The sequence below is a fragment of the Papio anubis genome, chromosome 17 (genome assembly GCF_008728515.1).
Source record: "Papio anubis isolate 15944 chromosome 17, Panubis1.0, whole genome shotgun sequence".
Taxonomy (NCBI): domain Eukaryota; kingdom Metazoa; phylum Chordata; class Mammalia; order Primates; family Cercopithecidae; genus Papio; species Papio anubis.
The window spans coordinates 47165816-47191257 of NC_044992.1; the positions used below are offsets into that span (position 1 = coordinate 47165816).

The 25442-nt window shown below is 53.9% G+C and overlaps 1 protein-coding gene across 1 annotated transcript in view; it reads left to right on the forward strand.

The window, feature by feature from the left end:
* THRA (thyroid hormone receptor alpha) overlaps nucleotides 1-25442 on the forward strand; it is a 30702-nt gene continuing 5260 nt past the window's right edge. Inside the window, exons 1-7 of the mRNA XM_009190540.4 lie at nucleotides 1-198; nucleotides 11277-11621; nucleotides 13955-14022; nucleotides 14592-14692; nucleotides 20710-20857; nucleotides 21493-21698; nucleotides 23584-23730. Of these exons, the coding sequence (XP_009188804.2) occupies nucleotides 11569-11621; nucleotides 13955-14022; nucleotides 14592-14692; nucleotides 20710-20857; nucleotides 21493-21698; nucleotides 23584-23730 (723 nt within the window). The 5' untranslated portion in view covers nucleotides 1-198; nucleotides 11277-11568. The remainder of the gene's footprint in view (nucleotides 199-11276; nucleotides 11622-13954; nucleotides 14023-14591; nucleotides 14693-20709; nucleotides 20858-21492; nucleotides 21699-23583; nucleotides 23731-25442) is intronic.

A 25442-nucleotide genomic window follows, 5' to 3' on the forward strand; every position in this document is an offset into this window, starting at 1 on the left:
CAGAGCGGCCGCCGCCTCTGCCGGAGGAGCCGCGGGGCCGCCACACTCGCCCCCCGCCCCCCCCGCGCTCACTCGCACTCACACCCGGGCGCAGGAGGCGGGCGGCCCGGGCCCCACCGGCCCCCCATGGACGCCCCCAGCACGGGGCGCTGAGACCCCCGCGTCGCTGCCCAGCCCGGTCCAGCGCGCCACGCCGAGGTAAGGAGGAGGGAGCGAGGGCATTAATATGCAAATGCCTTGCGATTGATTATGCAAAGCCGCGGGGCTCCGTGGCCAGCTCCCAGGCGGGCTGGGGGCGCCCAGGGGGTGCCCGCTGCCAGCCTCAGCCTTTCCCGGCACCCCAGTGACCCTGTCACGAGCCCGGGAGCGTCAACTGACGCCCTGGGGAAGGGAGGTGTTGTAGGAGGTCGGTGGGCCCCGGGGTTCGCAGGCGGAGATGGCGTCCGAGCCTCCCCCTCGAGGGCCCGCCCGGCCTCTGTCCGGCCAGTCTGCTGCGCATTCCCGGGCCGGGCCCCGTTGCCGGCCGCCGGAGCTCCCCCCGCCCGCCGCGCCGCGGTTTGTTTACGGTGCGCCGGAGGCCTGCCCCCCCCAGCCCCCACCCCTAGCCTCTGAGGCCGAGTGGCCTTTGCAAAGCTGCCTCCAGCTGCGGAGGGCAGTATGAGTGCGGTGGCGGTGGTGGGCTTGCACGGGTCCTGGGAGAGGGAAGTTCCCCCCCTCGCTTCACCCGCCTCCCAGTTGAGCATGGCTGTCTGGTTGCAACACTCCTAATTGCAAAAACGCGGCTGTTGGGGGGAATGTGTGTGTGGAGGGGGTGTACTTGATGGTGCCTAGATGATTAGGAGAGTTGCTGGCTGGGGAGGACAGGGAGAAATGGACCTGTTTGTGTACCCCACCTTGTTTCCCTCCCCTTGCAACGTGTCTCTGGTGCCCCTTCTGCATGTGGGGCCCTCCCTTGTCCAGCGTGAAAGAAAGGCCTGGGGGATGACAGGGGCAATTGAAAGAACCACCGTTCCAGGGGTGGGGGTGGGGGACACAGAAGGAAAGACAGTGAGGTGGGAGCCTGCCCCTCAGTGCTGCCTTTGGCTCCAGGAGGGGGAGGGGATGAAGGGGGCTGTTGTCCAAAATGAGGGGGGGAAGCAAAAGTGACATGCAGACACAGAGATATGTCCACACAGACAGCCACATGCACACCCAGGGACACCCAGGCGGACTCAAGGACAGGAGCTACTGGACACACCCACATGGGGACAAGGGAAGAGGCAGGCTGCTGCTGCACCGTGGAGCTCAGAGGGGTGGGATATACCCACGGGAGACCAAGAGCATGGGGACCGACCCATGCACATACCCACCCACACACAGGGTCACACGGAGATGCTGTCACACACTGGGGCAAGGAGGAGTTGCTGTCACCCACACATAAAAAGTCACTGTCACATGCATGCATGCACACAGAGCAATTGCACACAGCCGCACAATTACAAAAGACCCTGTCACTCACAGGCACACACGTGCTCGCATGAGCCCAGTCACACAGACATCATTGCTTGCCGTGACAGTCGCTATCACTCAGTCAGATGCAAACACAGTTACACATCAACACATGTATACACAACTTAGCAACAAGTATTTTCCTGGACTCTTACTGTGGAACTCTGAGGTTCTGCAGGCAACAAAACCCTTGCTCCCAAGAATATTAAATTTGGCTGTATGAAAAGGTGTTCCTGCGTAATGGTGCAAAGCCTGCATTCCTAATGACATCTTCTTGGTCTCTATCGCTTGAGATACCACCCTACTAGACAGTGAGCTCTTAGAGACCTGGGAGAATCACTTAAAGAGCTCTGGATGCCACCCAGAGCCTAGCACAAGGGCTGCTCTGTAAATACTTGTGAGTTGATTGACTGTGGAACCTGCAGACACAGGTGCACTCATTTGCACATGGTCCCCTGAACTAAGGTACAGAACGAGTTCATGAGGCCCAGGTCCCCACAGTTGCAGGTCCACACCAACAGTCGTGTCCACACAACCCCAGATGCACACAACTGGAGCCTGTGCAGCCAAGCACACACTTAGATGCACACAATCACAGACTTTTCCCCTTCAGCTTCCTCCTCCCTTTTTCCTCTAGGCTCAGCCACTGTGCGGGAATGGGCTTTTTTTTTTTTCTTTTTTTTCTTTCTTTCTTTTAGAGGGACAGAGAAACAAGAGTAAAGACAGTGGGTTCAGGGGGGTTCCAGAGGGCCGAGTCATGGGCTCAAAGCAGTATCCAGTGACTTCTAGAAGCTGGGATTCTCTTGACTGCTGGGGGAGGGGAGAGCTGCTCTTCTCCCTACCCTAAAAGCTCTGGGGTGTCTAACTGCCCCTGCTCTGAGTCATTTGCCTGGGCCTTTCCTGGGAACAGTCAGTCACCCCCAGCTGAGTTCCTGCGTCCCACCTTGAGTCTGGCCCTTTTTCCCACCTGGACCCTCCTGTCCAAACTTGGAAGCTTTCCTTAAGAGGCCATCGGCTGGCGAGTGTCTGTATGAGTGATGTGTATTTTTGACTTGGAATTTCTCTCTAACTCTGTCTCTCTTTCTGTTGTTCTGTCTTGCAGTGTCTGATTCTCCCTCCCTCTCTCCTTTTTCCTCTGCCAGTCTGTAACTCTCTCTCACCCTGTCGCTACCCCCCCGTCTACCCCTGTCCTTGTCTCAGAGCTGGGGACTGGCAGCAATGTTCTTCATACTTTTCCAGTTGTTAATACCCAAGCTCCGCCCCTCGGCCCCCCCTGTGCAGCCTCTGGGGTCAGCTTGAGGTTGGGGTGGGGGGCGGGGGGCTCAGCTGGCTGCTCAGGACTTCCTGCACTTCCTTAGTGCTGCAGCTGTGGCCAGCAAGTTTTAGGGGCTGGGAACGGGGGAAGAGAGGGGGGGTCAGCCACTGCCCATGCTGACCCCTCGGGCCTGCATGTCTGGAGACACCAGTTCTGTGGGCACCCTCAGGGTGCAGGCTGCAGCCAGCTAGCAGCTCTTAAGCAAGCCCCCCACACTGGCCCAAGCTGGAAAAGAACCGCCCCCATGGGCAGTGGGGGAGCTGGCAGGACCCTGCTGAGTTGGGTCCACTGCAGGGCTCACAATGGCCTTTCTCCACACCCCTGGCAGCTGAGGCCCACCTCAGAGATGCCCAACAGCTGTGTCCTCTTTGCCCAGCCTCAGGGCCTGGTTCTGAGGGCACAGCTGCCCAGACTAAGTGTGTGCTAAGCGAGGCCCTCCCACCCATGAGTGCAGGTTCCAGCCTAGAAGGGGTACCTCTTCCGGAGAGGGAATTTGAGGAGGGGGAACTGGGGTAGGAGACACAGAGCCCAGGGGCACCAAGCACTTCTCACATGCCCCCCTCTAGCCTTGGCCTATTTGGAGGTGGAGGCACCCACAGGGCAGCTACAGAGGGGAAGGACTGAGGCTTGGTCTCAGGGAACATATAGCTGGATGAAAGAACAAGGCATTGGGCTGGGCACAGTGGCTCACGCCTGTAATCCCAGCACACTGGGAGGCCGAGGCAGGCAGATCACCTGAGGTCAGGAGTTCAAGACCAGCCTGACCAAGATGGTGAAACCCCATCTCTACTAAAAATACAAAATTAGTTGGGCATGGTGGTGGGCTCCTGTAATCCCAGCTACTCAGGAGACTGAGGCAGGAGAATCGCTTGAACCCGGGAGGTGGAGGTTGCAGTGAGCTGAGATTGTACCACTGTACTACAGCCTGGGCAACAGAGTGAGACTCCGTCTCAAAAAAAAAAAAAAAAGAAAGAAAAAAGAAAGAACAAGGCATTATTTCTCAAGCAGGTGATACGCCATCACAACTAAGAGCAGGGATGATGATGACGATGATGATGGTCATGATTGACCTGGACTGCCTGGGTCTGAATCCCAGCTCTGTCACTCGCTGGTTGTGTGACTTTGAGCAAGTGATTTAACTTCCCCGTTGCCTTATCTGTAAATTGGGGATGATCATATCTACCTCATTTAGCTTTTTTGAGGAAAAAATGTTTTTAAAAGTGCCTAGTTCATAACAAACTGTATATGTGAGCGGTTGTGATGGATGAAGGAAGCTGTGGGCCTGGGGTCTCCCAGATTTCTTACAGTAGCTTGGTGGAGAATTGGATCTCCTAGACATCAGTGAGACTGGGGCCTGGGGCAGTGGGTCTCCAATTTCCAGCCTTCTCACCCTCATGTAATCTTTTCCTCCCAGACAAATTTTTGCAACCTGGAATGAGTGTATGGGAAAGAGCCCAAGGCAGGCCCCTCTGCCCCCACCCTCCTTTCACCCTCGCCCTTCAGCTTACAAGGAGCGCTTGGCCCCTCAGCCTGGGACACGCCCCACCAGCTAGGGGCACCTGCATAAATCTTTGGGCATCACTGCATCTCTCTTCAGAGTCTGAGCTCTGGGGGTGGGAGAGAGAGAACAGGGAAAGCTGTCCCCTCTCTTTCTTATGTGTGGGCTCGAAGAGGAGGCGGTGCCCTTCCTCCCTCCTGGGAGCCCAGCATTGGTCAACCAGGACCCAGCCGTGGCTGATAGGCACCAGATTCCCCTCCCCCCCCATGGAGTGGTACTTAGTGTGAAAGGTGGTGGCAGAGAGAAACTGAGGCACTGAGTAAGGACCAGTGTGGTGGGCACAGCACTTTGAGATTCAGCATCTGTCCTAGGTTGCCTCTTTCCCTTTGTGAGTCTGGTGATCAGGATCCCCCGTCCAAACCCCTTTTATTTAGCCCTGCCCTTCAAGGTGAAGCAAGGACAATGGGAGGATACCCTGTAGGGGTGACGGGAAGCCTTTGGAGTGGGAACCAATCTCAACTCTAGTTCTCGGCCGGGTGCAGTGGCTCATGCCTGTAATCCCAATATTTTGGGAGACCAAGGCAGGAGGATCACTTGAGGCCAGTAGTTCATGATTAGCCTGATCAACATAGTGAGACCCCATCTCTAAAAAAACTTAAAAATTAGCCAGGCGTGGTGGCGCATGCCTGTGTTACCAGCTACTTGGGAGGCTGAGGCCGGAGGATCACTTAAGCCTGGAAGGTCGAGGCTGCGGTGAGCTGTGATTGTGCCACTGAACTCTAGCCTGAACAACAGAGTGAGACCCCCCACACACACATATCCTCTCAAAAAAAAAAAACCCAACTTTAGTTCTCATTGCTGCAAAGGTGTCTAGGGGACTTTGGAGAACTTTTGTGTCTCTTGGGGAGGGAGGCAAGCATGACCATGGTGGGAATATCACTGACTGGGAGTTGGGAGGCCTGGCTTTTGACGTTCACTAGTTGTATGACTTTGGGCCTAGGTTTTCATTATCTAGAGACAATGGTTCCTGTCTCACTCAGGGTAAGAGCAAATAACACAAGGTGGGATGACCCCTGTGTTCAATCCATGTTGCATCCTGGCATGGTGAGCAATGCCTGTGGATTCTCCTTTCTTCCCAGAGCCTGGCACATGCCAGGGTGGGGCATACATATGCTGCCTGGAACCAGAGACAGTTCTCAGTCTCTCACTGAAGCATCTGGGGCTGGTGTGTGGTGGGGGCACATGTGGCTGCACCTTGGTGTCATTTGGCAGGCCAAAGCTGGGGTCATAGGGACCTCACTCTGGTACACCATTGTGTGAGGTGGTCCAGAGGGAGGGTCAGAAGTTTGGTGGGTAGACAAGGGAAGCAAGATGGGTGTTACTGGTGCGCAGGAAATACTATCCTTGCTTCCCTGTTTTGGGGGTGGGCGTTAAAGGTTGGTACCAAAGGCACAGCCATGCCCCTCAGCAGTGGCCAAGAGCAGAATGATTGAACCAAGCCCCTGGCCCACCTCCTCCTCCTTCTCTCTTCCTCTTCTAAGGAAGAGATCTGCTCTTGGCTCCCAGAGCCCCAGCTGCCTGTTTCTTTTTCTCTTTTACCAGGCAAGGGGGTGGGGGAACAGGGGAACCAAGGCTTTGGTGTCTTTCGGCATTTTTGTACACATCAGTGAGTGGGTGTGTTGTGCACGCATCCATGTGAGAGTGTTTTTGTGCATGTGTGGGCTGGGGAGGGCTCTGAATATCTCCTGGAACGGTACCCAGAGCCCTGTGGCTCTGCGCATGCGGGGTGAGTGTGTGTGTCTGCACGTGTCCGTGTGTGTGCCGGAGACTCAGCTGCATTCACGCGCGCACTCTCTCCCTCCCTGTCCCTCTCTCTCTCTCTCCCCCTCCCTCTCTCTCTCCCTCCCTCCCTTCCTCTTCCCTGTCCCTCTCTTTCCCCCTCCCCCCTCTCCCCCTCCTTCTCTCCCTCCCTCTCTGTCTCTCTCACACACACACTCAATCTTTCTCTCTTCCCTCCCCCTTCCTCCCTCCTTCCTATTCCCTTCCTCCTCGATTTCTCTCCCTGTCTCTCTATCTCTGTCTCTGTCTCTCTCTCTCTGCCTCTGCCAGTTCTGCTTGGGTAGGGGCTAGCTCCTGCCTCTGGGGTGCCTGGGAGAACATCCCTGCCTTTCTTTCCCTCTCCACCATTCCCTCCCCTCCTGGGCCATGCTCCTCAAGGCTTGCAGGCAACTTCCTCTACTGCCTTAGACAAGGGAGTGAGGAGGGAGGACCCCAAGCCTTGTGCCCATGGTGCCATCTGCAGCAAGTGCCTTGGCCCCGTGACATTCATGCCTCCAGCATTCAGCTGCCCCAGCTCCCAGCTCCAATTACCCACTGGCTGCTGGGGGAGGGTGGGGAGAATGTGCCTTGCCCAGCTTGGGGGTGCTCCTGCTTCTGCTTTCTTGGCTACTTGGATCTCCTGCCTCCGCTCCTGAGGGGAATTGGGCTGGGGGGCGTGAAGTTCTGTGGGCTGATAAGGAGGGGCTGAGTTCTCCAGTATGGGTGTGTGCATGACCACCCACCAGTGGTCATGGGGGATGGATGTGACCTGGGAGGAGACCTCCAGACCTGGGCACCCACCTTGATGCCTGGCTGGAGCTGGTCCAGGCAGGAGGAGGGAGAGGAGAGCAGCAGGTGGGTGAGGCTATGGGGGAGCCGGGTGGGAAGCACAGTCTTTGATGTTAATACTGGGCATCTGGCCCAAGTCAAGGCTGCTGTTTATGTCTTTCTGTCTCTGACCTGCAGGGGGGGTTTCCTGTTATATTCTTTTGGGGTGGGGTGGGGAGGATCCTTTGTTTAAGTAACCAATCTCCCCTTATGAGGATCCCCACCCCATCTCCCATTCTCTAGCCTGTAAGGTCCCACAGTGGCTAGGTGATGAGTCACTGCCCCCCAGCTCCAGACCTGTCTCCTGGGGGCCCAGTGAGAGCTCACTAAGGGGTGCTGCCTCCCCTCCTCCCGTCTCCCCCATGCCTGCCAGGCTGGGGCCCTGAGTCTGTGTGTACTCCTCTGCCACATCACACCTGCCAAATAGTACCTTCCTTCCCGCCTTCACTCCTCCTCTCCTTCCTGGCACTAGGATAACAGAGAGTTGGGTGGGGCAGCCCTGCTCAATCCATACCTGAGAATAGAACAGGGGGTATGGGAAAGGAGAGGGAGTCTCAGTCCTAGAGAGGCCTCTGCCCCTCATCGTGGGGGCACGTGTCGCTGCTGCAGCACTGCCACCACCACAGACTCCCAGGGGCCCTTGGTGTGGGTGGCTGCCCGTGGTGCCCATGTTGGCATGGGGGGCAGTGCTACCCACAGATGCCTGTGCCCATGCATGCCCATTTATGTGTCTGGGCCACAGCGGCCACCCTGGCCCCTCAGCATCGCCGTTCCTGGCTCCCATGGTGGGAGGCTGGGTGATCAGGAGTGGGTGGTGGGGGAGGGATCTCCCCCCACCCTAGCAGCAGGCAGAGGGGAAGGGGAGAGGGAGGTGTGAACCTACCCACAGCACTATTAATAGCCCACATGCCAGGCCACCAACAACCAGCTGTCACCGTGGAAACCATTCCTACGCCCCCCTCCCCCTAGCCTGCATGGGGTGGGACTTAGGGTACGAAGCCCCCCCACCCATCTTTCTTTGTTACCTTTCTCTCTTTGTCTCCCCTCCTTCATGTGTCTCTCCTCCCTTTATCTGTCCTCCTTTCTACCTCATCCCTTCTCCCCATCCCCCATCTCTGGCTCCCCTTTCTTCCTCTCCCTCTATTGCCTTGTCACCCCTAGCTCTACCCCAGCCCTGTCCCATTTCTTTGTTCTTCCCCCTCCTCCCTTCTTCCCTCTTTCCCCCATCAGCCTTTTTACCCCTCCTCTCGTCTTTCTACCCTTTTCTCAGCCACCCTGCATGTACTGTCCCTGTAGCTGGCAAGGAGGGCTGGGCTTTCTTCAGAGCACTAAGGACAAAGTTCAGGGGCCCCAGAAAGGTGGGGCCAAAGCCCAGAGCAGATACGCAGGAGGGTTAATTCGAATAGTGTTGGGGTTAGATCCTGGGGACAGAAGCTCCCCTCTGGCAGCTCCAGGAGTCCTTTGGGGGTGTCCTCAGATCCACAGGACTGCAGAGTGGGACGGCCCGGCAGTGGGAACCTGGCGGGGCGCCTGTGGATGCCGCATTGGCCCTGTGTCCCTGTCCCCCCATGGCAGAAGCACTTAAGCTTAATGAAATGCTTCCCCCTCCGCGGGCACTTTGCCTACACTGCCACCCAGCAGCTCTCATCTCACAAGGAGGGAGTGGGTGGCCAGGCCAGCCGACAGGTGGGTCTTGCTGTCCTGCTGTCCAGCCTGGGCACAGAACCCCATAGCTCCGCCCCCTCAGCCTCCTTGGGGTGGGGCCTCCCTCACCTCTGCAGAGGAGGTGCCGGGAAGGAGTTTGAGGAGTTAAGCTGGACTCTGGAGGAGGGGAGAGAGGCTGCCCTTCATTGTGGGTACCCCTGCCCCATGCCCCTTACCCGCTGACCTTTTTCTGCCCACTGCTAACACAGGCTCACGTGGTGTGTGTCTCCCCGATGTGTGTCTTCCCGCGTGCTGGGCCCTCTGCCTCGCCTCTGTATCACCCCAAAGGCCCAAGTGTGTCCCTGGAGAGATGCCAAGGAGTCCCCAGGGGTTCCAGCCTCTTGCTGGGTACCCAGTGAGGGTGCCCGAGGCAGCAAGGACAGCACCTTGCTCCTCTGCCCACTACCAGGGGCTGACTGTAGCCTGGGTCGCACTGACCAGCACCAGGGCACCATTCAGTTCCACAGAGGGGTGGGGCAGAGAGCAAGCCCGCCCCTCCCCCCAGCGGGCACGTGCAGGCCCTTGGCAGTATGCAGACACATTTGGAGTTAAGGCTGGGCAGGAGAGAGGGAAGGGGAAATAAACATGGTGGCTTAGGTTGGCACTGCCCCAGTTCTGCAATGTAGCAACTGGTAAGTGGCAGGGGCCTGGGGGAGGGGGCCCTCAGGAGCCCTGGCCTGGAGCAGGAGCTGCCCATGCCATGTGGTTGCTGCTGGTGTTCCCTGCCTAGCCCAGCCCACAGCAGCCAGTGCTCATTCCTGCACACACTGGTCCTCCTCGGCTACCCCCAGGGCCTGCTACCCAGGGCTGCCCCTCTCTCAGCATGCCCACTCCTGTGCCTGCCTCCTCCCCTCCCCGGGGGCGCTTGGGCCTCCGGCTGGCGAGTGGATTTTTCCAGCTTCTGTAAACAAGTGGTGGCAGTGTGCCAGGCGGGCAGGAGACAGGCGGGGGCAGCACCACAGCCAGGGTGTGCCAAGCACCGAGGCACAGCCTGGGGGGGAGACAGAGACACCCAGACCCAGAGAGAGAGACATTCAGACACAGACAGACAGACAGACATATGCAGGCAGCCTCGCTGGATGTGGAGTCAGAAGATCGTCCTCTATTGTCCAGCCCAACCCCTGCAGCGGCCCTCGCCCCCTGCCCCTCACTGTCTGGCTGAGAGCATTAGGCTCCAGTGCCCAGCCCCTGGGCTTCCCCACCCACTCCTTCTCCTCCCCAACCTCCACCCCTTAGGGCTGGCTACGCCATTATAAATTTATAACAGGAATTTCTCCACAAGCCAAGAAAAACTTGACCTACTTTCTTGATGGCTCCCTGGGCTAAGGCTCCCTGCTCACGCCCCCCCACCCCAGTCTCCTATCCAGCCCCCAGTGCCCAGTCTTGGTCTGGGGTGGGCATCAGAGGCAGAACAGACCACTTTTCTGTGCAATGCCCATGCTGTCCACACCACCGGCTTGCCTGGGTGCAGAGGCCCCATCATGCTGCTGGCCCTGCCCAATCTGCTGACTTATCTCCCCGCCTCTCTTCCCACCCTGGCTCCTTATCAGCTCCTGGGGTTGGGGCCAGGGGCCTAGGGGTGAGGTCTCATATGCAGCAGCCACGTGACAGAGGTTGAGGTCATATGTCGGGGAGCTGTACCCTTTGTCCCCCTCCTACCTGCCACACCTGCCTGTGTGCACACAGACAGTAAGCCACAGGTCTGCAGCCCAGGGTCAGAGGTGCAATGCCGTGGGACGTGGGAATGGTGGGCCCAGCTTGGCACTGCCCTGGACTCCAGGTAGCAGAACAAGGCTAGCATTAGGGCCAGGCCATGAGGCTTATCCGACAGCCACCTGCTTACTAGCTGTGTGAACTTGAGTGAATGATCAAACTTTCTGAGACTCAGTTTCCTCATCTGTGAAGTTCTCCTGCTCACTCTGGAGGGCACAGATTATCTCTGCAGTTAACATGTGTTAGTTTCCTTTCCTTTCTCCCTTGCCATCCTGGTTGATAGCAGCTCAGCTAAACCAACTAAGTCTGGTCCTCGGCCTGGGAAGTGGGATTCAAGAGCTTGTGTGGGAAGCTCTGGAGTCCCTGAGGGGCCAGAGCTGGGGATCAGAACTTGGCCGGCAGCATGGGAGGTCAGTTCCCCAGAGTTTTCAACATTTCTCTCTATTAAGGCACAAAGATGGGCATTCACGCTCACTGCGTGCCGCTCTATGTCCCACCCCGCCTGTGCTGAAAACTGCTTGCCTCTGGTCCCCTCTTACCCCTATAATACAGAGGAATTTCAGGAAAACTTGTCTAGAGGGGTGGTAACAATAGCTAGTGTTTAATAGATGCTCATTAAGGGCCAGGCATTTGTCTGAATATGAAGACTGAGACATATTACCTAGTACGTGAGTGATCTCATTCTCTCCCTCCATTCCTTCCTATGTCTGGGGCTTAGGAGGAGGATCTCCGATCTCGCCTGCTGTACCTGTGATCTAAGGGATTATCCTGGTCCCCTCTCTACGCCTGCCCTTCCTGCCCCCTGCTATCTTGTTATGGGTCCTCAAAGCCCCAAATGTTACCACCAGAGGGATCCTACCCACCTTCCCACCATGACACCTTCTTACCCCTGCCTCTCTCTTCTGCCCACAGGGATCTCTGGACAGGACAAGACTCCGAAGCTACTCAGCCCACAGCCCGGGACCCACAGACCCAGCTTGCCCCAGCCCTCCCACCTGCCACTCCCTGGCCCCTCCCACCGCCCGCCCCCCTGGGGGCGCAGGGCATGGTGTGAAAGGCCAAGTGCTGAGGCGGGTATCATGGGTGCTGTGCCCTAGGGCCTGGGTGGCAGGGGGTGGGTGGCCTGTGGGCGTGCCGGGGGGGCCAGTGTGCCCACCCCAGTCTCTTGGCGTGCTGGAGGGCATCCTGGATGGAATTGAAGTGAATGGAACAGAAGCCAAGCAAGGTGGAGTGTGGGTCGGACCCAGAGGAGAACAGGTAATGGGTTCAGCAACTAGGTCATGCCAGCTCCTAAGCAGCAGGCATGGGCACCTGGCTGAGCTGTCCTTTAGGCACCGCCGTTAAGCACCTCTGTGGGATGGACATGAGGCCAGCAAGCCTTCTGCCTACCTCTCTCTGGCAGATGAGGTCAAGTTCAGATGTGACAGGCACTTGGATTGAGAGATGCTCATTTTGAAGTCGGAGTGATACAGAGCAAATTACAGGGAGCACATAAGGGGCCCTTCCCTAGACAGTGCTGGGCAGTCTCAGATGCCCCCAACGTCCCCTCCACCATTGCTGCCCTCACCTTGAGCATGTGGGATCCAAACAGCCTTGCCATTTTCCTCCTCTCCCTGCCAGCCCATTTACTATCTGACCACAAGTGCGTTTTCCACAGGCTGTGGTTCACGTAGTATGACATTTCAGGGCACATGCACCAGTAACTATTGGTCACAGCCCACGCTTATATTTGGAATCTATTGGGAGCCCCACAAGCTCTTCCTTGTTCATGGTCAAGGGCGGGCACTGCGATGGGGCTCCTCCCAGAAAGTGCGAAACCATGACGGTTTTGCTTCCACGTGGGTGAGGTGTCAGCCTTGCACATACACCAAGGGATGGTTACCTATGATCTGCATTGCCCTGGAGGAGCCCAGAGGGTCTCTGCCTTTTCCATCAGCTCCAAGTGGCACAGAGCTTTGTCCCAGTTGGCACGGTGCCCTGGGAGCTGGGTACAGCCTGTGCCTATGGCCAAGGAGAGGGTGGGGGTAGGGGTGCTCCGGGGAGCAGTGTGGCTGACTGTTTCCTAGGAGATCAGATCCCGAGCCAGGAAGCCAGAGGCCTGGCCAGGCAAAGCCCTAAGGCCCACAACTGGGTCCCTGAAGGGTAGAGGAAGTAGATGGAACTCACAGCTCGGCAGGGCATGGGATAGCCCCCCTTCCCCAAAGCCTCACCGCAGGAAGGACTCTGAGGACGATCTGGCCTGTAGCTGTGTGGCTGTCACTGGCAGCCCCTGTGTCTCCCAGCTTAGGCTTCTGTGGGTCTGCAAGAGTCTGCTCCTAAGGCTTGGAGAAAGGCAGGAATGCCAGTTCCTAGTCCCCTAAGACTGCAGCCCCTCCCCCATTGTCTTCCCCTCCCCCATGTCTATGCGCCACCTTGTGGCTATCTCTAGGACTGCACTCAGAGGCTGTGAGTCTGGTGGTAACTCCTGAAGCTGCCAGCTCAACTGGGACCTAGGTGGCCTGAGTTCCCCTGCACCCAACCTTCTGGAAGGCGTGAGGGAGACCTGACCTTTCAGCCTCGTAGGAAGTAGACGGGAGTAATCCCCAGGGGGCGTGGAGCACAGAACTGTCTGTGACTGTGACCCTGGCCAAGGTCACTGTGTCAGTGTGTTGGGAGCTGCATCCGGCTCCAGGAGGAAGGGGCCTGCAACATGCCACACACAGGGTGGGTGCGGAAGCTTATACAATCCTTGCATGCATGTAGAGGGTTTATGTAACCTGTGTGCACTGAGATTATGTAACATGTATGTGGAGAGTCTGGCAACATATATGTGCAGTGGCTGAGGGTTGCTAATAATACCTTGCACAGAGGGGCTCAGTCCTGGCTCTGACTCCAGCTCATGGTGTCACCAGGCACAAGTAGGGTCTCAGTTTGCTGCTCTGTTAAATGGAGGCTGTGCAGGGGGTGACTCTAGTGTTTTCCATTGCTGTGGGTTATTTAGCATGTATGTATGACCTGGAGCTCAAGCAACACGTGCACACTGGCGGGATGAGGGTGGTTTTATGAGGTGCCTGTGCAGAGTGTTGTGTAACACCGGGCCATATCCTAGAGGTTGTATAGCACATTTAAGAATGCCCTGAAAATTTCACAGATATGTCAGCCCTGGTGCATACTCACCACCCGTGGGTTTATAGTGAAAGCTGCATGGTTATTCATCTGCGCCGGTGTTATGTTGCATATGTATGTGTGTGTTCTAAAGGTTACATAGCTTTAAGCATATCCTGAGAATTCTTCCAGCGTATTTGTCGTGTACTGAAAGATGAGGATGTCCTGCGGATTGTGGGTGCTTCAGGTCTTCTGGTGGGTGAATGTGTGTGTGTTGGGGCTCTAGAACATGCTTGTGCCACAGCCAAGCCCCTTATCTCTCTCCCCTGCAAATTCCAGATAGCTGGACCCTTTTAAGCATTGTCAGCTGACCCTGGGGGTGGGAGGTAGAATGAGGACACAAAATGGAAAGAATCAGGCCTGGGGGGGATTGTATAAGCCTCTCGGATGAGAAAGGGGCCACCCGAAGACTGCTCTGTGATTCTGCCCACTTTGCCCCCATCCAGTGCCAGGTCACCAGATGGAAAGCGAAAAAGAAAGAACGGCCAATGTTCCCTGAAAACCAGCATGTCAGGTGAGGCTGGCTGTGCGTGCCCCTTCTCCACGTCCCCAACCCCACCAAACCCAGCCAGGGCTCCCTCCGGACCTGGATGTGGAACAGTAGTTCCTGTGTTCCCTGGGGGGAGCTTCCTAGAGGGCTTGGGATGGACTTGTCTGGGGCTGAGAAAGGTGATGATGGATGTGCCCAGCTTTTGAGGGTGGATTAGGTCAGGAAGGCCTCTTCCTTCCCCCTAGTACTCTCATCTGAGGCCCCACCAGAATCAGGGCCTGAGCTGAAGGCCTGAGGGGCTGTGTTATCCCCAGTGAGCTGCTGATATTTATTTTTCCCTCTCCACCATCCTCTGCCTTGTAGATAGAGCAAGAAGAAAGCCCTGAGTGGGTAGTCAGAAGAACTGAGATTCTTCATACTCTTAGGGCAGAGGATGGACAGGTTCACCTCCCATCTCTCTAGGATTCTACCAGGGAGGCTGGGCTAGGAGAGGGGCCAGAAACAAAAAGTTGAGGGATGGGGAAAAGTGTGAGAGCCCCTCTGCTGGGACTTCAAGCCATGCCTGCCTTCCTCCATCCTTTCCTTCCTCCCAGGGTATATCCCTAGTTACCTGGACAAAGACGAGCAGTGTGTCGTGTGTGGGGACAAAGCAACTGGTTATCACTACCGCTGTATCACTTGTGAGGGCTGCAAGGTATGGAAGCTACCTCCTGCCCCTCCCCTGCCACCTGAGCCCCCGTCTTACTCCCTGTGTCACCTAAAGCCCCCCTGTTAGGTCATCACTTTTTTTTTTTTTTTTTTCCTGAGACGGAGTCTCATTCTCGTTGCCCAGGCTGGAGTGCAGTGGCGTGATCTTGGCTCACTGCAATCTCCACCTTTGGGTTCAAGCGATTCCCCTACCTTGGCCTCCCGAGCAGCTGGGATTACAGGCATGTACCACCACACCCAGCTAATTTTTTTGTATTTTTAGTAGAGACGGGGTTTCACCAACAGTGTTAGCCAGGCTGGTCTCAAACTCCTGACCTCAGGTGATCCACCCGTCTCAGCCTCCCAAAATGCTGGGATTACAGGAGTGAGCCACCGTGCCTAGCTATTTTCTCTTCTCTTATTCATTCATTTGCTCATTCATAATTCCTCCTCTGCCACTCACAGGAAAATTGCCTAACTTCTTTGAGCCTTAGTTTCAGTTTCTTCATCTATAAAATGGGGATAATCATTCTCTCTACCTTATGGCATTGTTGGGAGAATGAAATAATTCACCTGAAGTGTTGAAAACAGTGCCACCGGGTGCTGTGTCTCATGCCTAAAATCCCAGCCCTTTGGGAGGGAGGCCAAGGTGGGAGCATCCCTTGATCCCCCGAGTTTGAGACCAGCCTGGCCAACACAGTGAGACCCTGACTCTCCAAAATTAAAGAAGTTAGCTGGGTGTGGTGCCACATGCCTGTGGTCCCAGCTGCTCAGGAGGCTGAGGTGGGAGGATTGCTTGAACCCAGAAAGTCAGGGCTGCATTGAACGGTGGTGGTGCCACTGCACCACTTGCTCTGGTGACAGAGCAAGATTCTGTCTCAAAATAAAATAACAAAATATAAAAAATAAAACAGTGCCACGCCCATAAGAAGCATTTAATAAAAAATGCCAGCCATCACCCATTCATTCAGTGTATTATTAGGTGTGAGAGTGTAGTACATACCCTGCCCTCAAGCTGCTCACAGCCTGTCAGAGAGAGACACAACTTGAAACAAACATCAGCAAACATCAGTGTTATTCAAAATGTGGTTCGTGGACCATCTGCCCTACTAGTTAAAATGCAGATTCCCAGGCTTCATCTTTTTTTTTTTTTGAGACGGCATCTTGCTCTGTCGCCCAGGCTGGAGTGCAATGGCATGATCTCGGCTCACTGCAACCTCCACCTCCCAGGTTCAAGCGATTCTCCTGCCTCAGCCTCCCGAGTAGCTGGGACTACAGGTGCCCACCACCATGCCCGGCTAGTTTTTATATTTTTAATAGAGATGGGGTTTCACCATTTTGGCCAGGACGGTCTCGATCCCTTGACCTCGTGATTCGCCTGCCTTGGCCTCCCAAAGTGCTGGGATTACAGGCGTGAGCCACCGCACCCGGCCTGCCCAGGCTTCATCTTAACCCTACTCGCTCAGAGCCCTTTTGTGGATCCCAGGGATCTTCCTTTTAACAGAATCCTGGAGTGTTTCCAATGCACCTGAAAGAGCAAGAGCCAGTGCTGGGGGTGTAGTGGGAGCTGGGAGCACAGAGGAGAAGAAGACAGCAGGTTCTTCCTGGCAGAGGGGACAACAAGGTCATAGACTTTGGGAGGCCTTACTGTTTTGTTTTGTTTTGTTTTGTTTTGTTTCTTTGAGACGGAGTCTTGCTCTGTTGCCCAGGCTGGAGTGCAGTGGTGCAATCTTGGCTCACTGCAACCTCCGCCTCCGGGGTTTAAGCAGTTTTCCCTGCCTCAGCCTGGGTAGCTGGGATTACAGGCACCTGCCACTAAACTCGGCTAATTTTTGTATTTTTAGTAGAGATAGGGTTTCACCATGTTGGCCAGGCTGGTCTCGAACTCCTGACCTCAGGTGATCTGCCTACCTCTGCCTCCTAAAGTGCTTGAGAGGCCTAATTAGATTTCACGTTGATCATTTCAGCCTGGATAGCCTTTCCAGGATCACCTCCTAAAAATTCAAGGCCTTCCAAGAAACAGAATTATTTAAATCCCAGCACTTTGGGAGTCCAAGGCAGGCAGATCACCTGAGGTTGCATTGTTTTCAACACTTCAAGTGAATTATCTGATTTAATTCTCCCAACAGTGCTATCAGGTAGATAAAATGATTATCCCCATTTTATAGATGAAGAAACTGAGACTCAGATAGGTTCGGCAATTTTCCTGTGAGTGACAGAGAAGGGGTTATGAATGAGCAAATGAATGAATGAGTAAGGTCAGGAATTTGAGACCAGCCTGGCCAACATGGTAAAACCCTGTCTCTACTAAAAATACAAAAATTAGCTGGGTGTAGTGATGCATGCCTGTAATCCCAGCTACTTGGGAGGCTGAGGCAGGAGAATCTCTTGAACCAGGGAAATGGAGCTTGCAGTGAGAGCAGAGATTGCATCACTGCACTCCAACGTGGGTGACAGAGCGATACTCTGTCTCAAAAAAAAAAAAAAAAAAAAAGAAACAGAATTATTTATATGTTAAAGGCCAGGTATGGTAGCTCACGCCTGTAATCCCAACACTTTAGGAGGCCAAGGCGGGAGGATTGCTTGAGCCCAGGAGTTTAAGAACAGCCTGAGCAACATAGTGAGACCCTGTCCCTACAAAAAAATGTTAAAAGCAGCCAGGCATGGTGGTGCACGCACACCTGTGGTCCCAGCTACTCAGGCAGCTGAGGTAGGAGGATCACTTGAGGCTGGGAGGTCCAAGCTGCTGTGAGCTATTATTACGCCATTGCACTCTACCCTGGGTGACAGAACAAGACCCTGTCTCAAATAAAAAAGGAAAAAAAGGTTAAGGCTTGAAGTTTCTCTCTGTTTCTTGGTGTCAACCAAACCAAGACCATAAGGGATTTAGAGTTCCCTAGCAGTGGCAATACAATCCTGGAAGCAATACAAACAGTGTAGCATAGAGAAAGGATCTTTTACTCTTATGGACATCTGAGTCCCAGGGAAGTACCCTGAAAAGACAGAGATGCCTTGGCCCTGCCCTTGGAGAGTTTGATTTTGTAGTTCTGGGGTGAGACCCAGGAATCTGCATCTTTGGTAGGTGCTTTTGGTGATTTTTTTTTTTTTTTCAAGACGGAGTTTTGCTCTGTCACCCAGGCTGGAGTGCAGTGGCGTGATCTCAGCTCACTGCAACCTCTGCCTCCCAGGTTCAAGCACTTCTCCTGCCTCAGCCTCCTGAGTATCTGGGATTACAGGCGCCTGCCACCACACCTGGCTAATTTTTTCACTTTTAGTAGAGACGAGGTTTCGCGATGTTGGCCACGCTGATCTCGAACTCCTGACCTTGTGATCCACCCACCTCAGCCTCCAAACCAAAGTGCTGGGATAATAGGCATGAGCCAACATGCTCAGCCTTTGGTGATTTTAATGCCCCCTGGAATCTGAGAGCTCAGACCTTGGTGTCCCATACCTGAGGCTCAGTTCTGACTCTGCTACCCACTGGCCACATGACTTTGGGCAAATTGCTTCATCTCGCTAACCTTCAGTTTCCTTGTCTGCAAAGTGGAGGCAGTAACAGTTCCTACCTCAGAGGGTTGTCCAGAGGGTTCAGAGTGATGTTCCATGAAAGACAAAGCTTATCTTTTGCAGGTTTTCTTGTTTTTTTTTTTTTTTGAAATGGGGTCTCTTGTCACCCAGGTTGGAGTGCAGTGGTGCAATCAGCTTACTGCAGCCTTGACCTCCTGGGCTCAAGCAATCCTAAGCAATCCTCCCACCTCAGCTTCCAGAATAACTGGGACTATAGGTGCACCTCACAAACCCTGGCCAATTTTTGTATTTTTAGTAGAGGTGGAGTCTCACTATGTTGGACAGGCTGGTCTTGATCTTGAACTCCTGGCCTCAAGTGATCTGCCTGCCTCGGCTTCCCAAAATGCTGGGATTACAGGTGTGAGTCATTGTGCCTGGCCAGCAAGGCTTATCTTTACTAAGTGATTGACACATTGTAAATGTGAAAAAAATACTAATTCTTCATATTATTGGAATCATCTTGATTTTTGAAGTGTTTCCTTTAAAATAAAGCTGGGGCTGGGCACAGTGGCTCACGCCTGTAATCCCAGCACTTTGGCAGGCCGAAGTGGGTGGATCGCCTGAGGTCAGGAGTTCAAGACCAGACTGGCCAACATGGTGAAACCCCATCTCTACTAAAAATACAAAAATTAGTCAGGCGTGGTGGCAGGCGTCTATAATCCCAGCTATTCAGGAGGCTGAGGCAGGAGAATTGCTTGAACCTGGGAGGCGGAGGTTGCAGTGAGCCAAGATCGTGCCACTGCACTCCAGCCTGGGTGACAGAGACTTTGTCTCAAAAACACTCCCAGCACTTGGGAGGTTGACGATTTGCGGCTCAGAGATCAGACTCATCTGCACAACACGCAGAAACTTACTTGTACAAAATCCACTGGCTGGGCCAGGAGCATGCTTGTCCCACTATTGAGGCTGGAGGCAGGAGAACCCGAGGAGCTGCAGTGACCAAGCTCACCAGCACTCCAGCCTGGGCGGTAGACAGACCTGGCCTCAAAAAAAAAAAAAAATGCAAACAAAAAATAAAAGTGAATAAATGTAGAGAATTGAAATTTTTCTCTTCCCCTACTAGAGTTCATATTCAGTCCCTTTCCTTGACTTTTTTGGTTCCCCTGTTTTATGAATTCCACCTGCATGGACAACAGGCAACATATATGAGAATGGTTTTTGGGTCAGTGTTGTTTTTAGAGTCATTTAGCACGATGGAAAATGAGGTTTTACTTGGATTGGATTTCCTTTTTTTTTTTTTTTGAGACAGAGTTTCGTTGCCCAGACTGGAGTGCAATGGCACAATCTTGGCTCACCACAACCTCTTCTTCCCGGGTTCAAGCAATTCTCCTGCCTCAGCCTCCCGAGTAGCTGGAATTACAGGCATGTGCCACCATGCCTGGCTAATTTTTTCTTCTTTTTTGAGATGGAGTCTCGCCCTGTTGCCCATGCTGGAGTGTAGTAGCGCAGTCTCGGCTCACTGCAAGCTACACCTCCTGGGTTCATGCCATTCTCCTGCCTCAGCCTCTGAGTACCTGGGACTGTAGGCGCTCGCCACCATGCCCGGCTAATTTTTTGTATTTTTAGTAGAGATGAGGTTTCACCATGTTAGCCAGGATGGTCTCGATCTCCTGACCTCGTGATCCACCTGCCTCGGCCTCCCAAAGTGCTGGGATTACAGGCGTGAGCCACCGTGCCCAGCCTTTTTTTTTTTTTTTTTTAGACAGAGTTTCATTCTGTCGCCCAGGCTGGAGTGCAGTGGCGCAATCTCGGCTCACTGCAACCTCTGCCTCCCAGGTTCAAGCAATTCTCTGCCTCAGCCTCCTGAGTAGCTGGGATTACAGGCGCACACCACCATGCCTGGCTAATTTTTGTATTTTTAGTAGAGATGGGGTTTCACCATGTTGGCCAGGGTGGTCTTGAACTCCTGACCTTGTGATCCACCCACCTCAGCCTCCCAAAGTGCTGGGATTACAGGCATAAGCCACAGCATCCGGCCTCACGCCCAACTAATTTTGTATTTTTAGTAGAGATGGGGTTTCTCCATGTTGGTCAGGCTGGTCTCCAACTCCCGACCTCAGTTGATCTGCCCGCCTCGGCCTCCCAAAGTGTTGGGATTACAGGCATGAGCCACCGAGCCCCGCGACTTGGATTTCCAAAGCTGCTATTCCTTAAGGCCTCACATTATCCCCAGTTCAAAGCTGTCTGTTCTAGTCATCATTCCTACGATCACTACCATCATGCCACGAACACTACCCAGGCACCCCCAACCCCTCAGCAGCCTGGGGCTGAGGGCATGTATTTCTCAGGTCCTCAAGCCCAGTAATCTTGGACTTGTGGTGTCAGGAGGATGCCAGGTCCCCTCACTGATCTTACCTTCCTTGCTCTCCACCCCTGACCCCCAGTAAACTGCATGGTTGGTTCAGAAAGGGGAAGCCATGTCATGATCACAGCCTGCTCCATCTCCCCCTACCCCAGGGCTTCTTTCGCCGCACAATCCAGAAGAACCTCCATCCCACTTATTCCTGCAAATATGACAGCTGCTGTGTCATTGACAAGATCACCCGAAATCAGTGCCAGCTGTGCCGCTTCAAGAAGTGCATCGCCGTGGGCATGGCCATGGACTGTAAGGGGCCCGGGTGGGGGGAATAGAGCCAGGTGGCCTGGGGTGGGGATGAGTTCCAGGAGGGCAGCTCCCTTCCAGCGTGCCCTCAGGGCCCACAGGGCAGAGTGGCAATCCAGTCTAGGTCAGGCTGAGGGCAGAAGGTTCAGTGTCTTGGTTCCTGCTGCCCTTCTTCCTGCGTCAAAGGAAACAGGATCCCTGTGTGGGCCCCAGTGCCTACCTGCCTTACAACACTCGAGGGCCTTAGAGGAGTTGTTTGGTAGAAAGAGCTCCTGGGCACCCACTCTAGCACATTGTTCTTGACTCCCAGCGAAGGCACCCCACTTCTAGATGAGACAGGGCATTTTCCATTGGCTGGGGATTGGGTGGCAGGATCTTGGAGTAACCACCATCACCATAACCCGATAGACCAGAACATGATACTCATCTGGATCAGCCCAAACTGTTATTGACATGGTCCCGGGGATTAATCATGATCCAGGTTGTGCTGCCCAACTGCTAGGTGATTTGGGAAGTCACTTAGCCTCCATGGCCCTCGGTTTCCCTAACCTGTACTCTAGGAAGAATAGTTTCCGGGAGCATTATGGAAAGGGGGTGGAGGGTGCCATGCATCGGACCTTGTGCCTATCTGTTGACAGTGGTTCTAGATGACTCGAAGCGGGTGGCCAAGCGTAAGCTGATTGAGCAGAACCGGGAGCGGCGGCGGAAGGAGGAGATGATCCGATCACTGCAGCAGCGACCAGAACCCACTCCTGAAGAGTGGGATCTGATCCACATTGCCACAGAGGCCCATCGCAGCACCAATGCCCAGGGCAGCCATTGGAAACAGAGGCGGAAATTCCTGGTAAGGAGAAAGGGGGCATGGGGAGAGCAGCAGCCAGGTGGCAGGGAGAGGAGAGTGAGCTCAGAGTCCTGTCTCCTCCAGGAAGTCTTCTTAGTGTAATCCAACCCAAAATACATACTCTTCCCACTTTTGCTGTCCAGATTTTATACACTTGCGTTTGTGTCCTTGCTGTCTGGACCCTGTCTACTCCATCCAATTGGGAGCTCCATGAGGACAGGGCCTTGCCTTCCTCATTGAATTTCCAGGGAGCAAGGGTGACCTTGCTTCTTTTTCCTGCCCCTAGTGACTGGGAGGAGAGGGTAAGGATACAGTTATGTCACAGTATTTTTGAGTGCCTGCTGGGTGCCAGGCATTGTGTTAGGCCCTGGTCAAGCTAGTGGCTAAGTAAATGATTAGTTCAGGACCAGATGCAATGGCTCATGCCTGTAATCCCAGCAATTTGTGAGACCAAGGTGGGAGGATCGCTTGAGCCCAGGAGTTCGTCTGGGTAACATACAGAGATCCCACCTCTATGAATAATTTTTTTTTTTTTTTTTTGGTACGGAGTCTCACTCTCACCCAGGCTAGAGTGCAGTGGCATGATCTCGGCTCACCGCAACCTCTGCTTCCTGGGTTCAAGCGATTCTGCCACCTTAGTCTCCTGAGTAGCTGGGATTACAAGCAGCCGCCACCATGTCTGGCTAATTTTTGTATGTTTAGTAGAGACAGGATTTCACCATGTTGGCCAGGCCGGTCTTGAACTCCTGATCTCAAGTGATCTGCCTGCCTTGGCCTCCCAAAGTGCTGAGATTACAAGGTGTGAGCCACCATGCCTGGCCTCTACGAATAATTTTTTTTTTTTTTTTTTGAGATGGAGTTTTGCTCTTGTTGCCCAGGCCGAAATGCAGTGGCGCAATCTTGGTTTGCCGCAACCTCTACCTCCCAGCTTCAAGCGATTCTTCTGCCTCAACTTCCCAAATAGCTGGGATTACAGGCATGCACCACCATGCCTGGCTATTTTTGTATTTTTAGTAGAGATGGTGTTTCTCTATGTTGGTCAGGCTTGTCTGGAACTCCCAACCTCAGGTAATCTGCCTGCCTCGGCCTCCCAAAGTGCTGGGATTACAGGTGTGAACTACTGTGCTCAGCCTCTCTACAGATAATTTTAAAATTAGCTGGGCATGGTGGTGTGTGCCTGTGGTCCCAGGTACTCGGGAGGCTGAGGCAGGAGGGTCCCCTAAGCCCAGGAGGTCGAGGCTGCAGTAAGCCATGATTATACTACTGCACTCCAGTCCACGCAACAGAGCAAGACCCTCTCTCAAAAAAAATGGTTGGTTTGGGAGGAGATGGACAGTTGACTCTGTGTGGTGAAGGAAGGCAGAAAACCAGCTCCTGGTTCATGGTGGAGCATGCCAGAGGGTGGCACAGTGCACTGTTAAGGGCACGGGCTCTGATTCCAAGCAGATGTATAACAGTCAGCAGTCAGACTGCCCAAGTTCAAACCCTGGTCCTACCACTTGCTGGTCATATGACTTTAACCTTATCACTTAGCTGCCCCGTGCCTTAGTTTCCACATCTGTGAAATGGTGATTATTATAATTATTCCTTTTAGGATTACGGTCAGGATGAAATAAGACATATAAAACATGTAGCCTGATGCCTGATCATATATTAAGTATTTAGTCATTATAGCTGCTACTACTGTTGTTACCATTGTTATTATTAGCTGACTCTGGCTCTGGTCTATCCTCTGCTCAAGGTGAAGGAAAAGCTTTGGGGCTGGGACTCAGGCACTTGCGGCCCTTCTTCCCCAAGCTGCCTTGGAGCTCCCCCTGGTGGGCAGGCAGCCTCAGTGAGAGGCTGAAAGGGGTCTGCAGCCCCAGCTGACCCCTGTCTTTCTCTCTAGCCTGATGACATTGGCCAGTCACCCATCGTCTCCATGCCGGACGGAGACAAGGTGGACCTGGAAGCCTTCAGCGAGTTTACCAAGATCATCACCCCGGCCATCACCCGTGTGGTGGACTTTGCCAAAAAACTGCCCATGTTCTCCGAGGTGAGTGGCAGAAGGGAGGAGAGACGTGGTGCTGTGCTGGAGGGAAACCTTCTCCCCCGGTCACCCAGCACAGGCTCATCTGAGGCTCTCTGGACAAGGAGCAATTCCTGTAGGTCAACACACACTTAGCACACAGGCACACATGCAGACTCATACACAGACACACCCTAGCACACAGATACATACACACACACACATATACACACAGATACACATACACTCAGCACTCAGGCACACGTGCGGATACATACACAGACACACACACCTAGCACTACATACATACACAGACACACAGACACACACATGTACACATACACCCAGCACTCAGGCACACGTGCAGACACATACACAGACACACCTAGCACACAGATACATACACAGACACACATATACACATACACCCAGCACTCAAGCACACGTGAGGATACATGCACAGACACACCTAGCACACAGATACGTAGACACAGACACACAGACACACACATATACACATACACCCAGCACTCAGGCACACGTGCAGATACATACGCAGACACACACACCTAGCACACAGATACGTACACAGACACACACATATACACATACACCCAGCACTCAGGCACACGTGCAGATACATACATCAGACACACACACCTACCACACAGATACATACACAGACACACAGACACACACACATATACACATACACCCAGCACACAGGCACACATACAGACACACAGACACACACACCTAGCACACAGATGCATACACAGACACAAACACACACATATACACATACGCCCAGCACACAGGCACACATGTAGACACAGACACACACACCCTAGCACACAGATACATACACAGACACACAGACACACACATATACACATACACCCAGCACTCAGGCACACATGCAGATACATACACAGACACACACCGAGCACACAGATACACACACACACACACACACACACACACATGCACATACACCCTGCACTCAGGCACACATGCAGACACATACATACACACCTAGCAACCACAGATACATACACACACACACACACATATACACATGCACCCAGCACTCAGGCACACATGAAGCACACACACACACAGACACAGCACACAGATACATACACACACACACACATATACACCCAGCACACAGGCACACATGTAGACATCAGACACACACCTAGCACACAGATACATACACAGACACACATACCCAGCACACAGGCGCACACACACACACACCTAGCACACACACACACAGATACATCGACACACACAGACATTACACCTAGCAAACAGACACACACACACACACCCCCAGCATGCAGGCACACACACACACACCTAGCAGACACACAGATACATAGACACACACACAGAGACACATACAGACACACACATCTAGCGCGCGCACACACACACATATACACCTAGCACACACATACACCCAGCACACAGGCACACACACAACCTAGCACACAGGCACACACACAACCTAGCACACAGACACACACATAGATACACACACAGACACACACAGCATATAGGCATACACACAAACACATACACAGATACACACCTAGCACACAGACACACACCTAGCGTGCACACACACACCCCTAGCACAGACACATAGACACACATACACCCAGCACACACACACACATATACACCTAGTACACAGGCACATTCACACCCCCCACACACACATCGGAGAC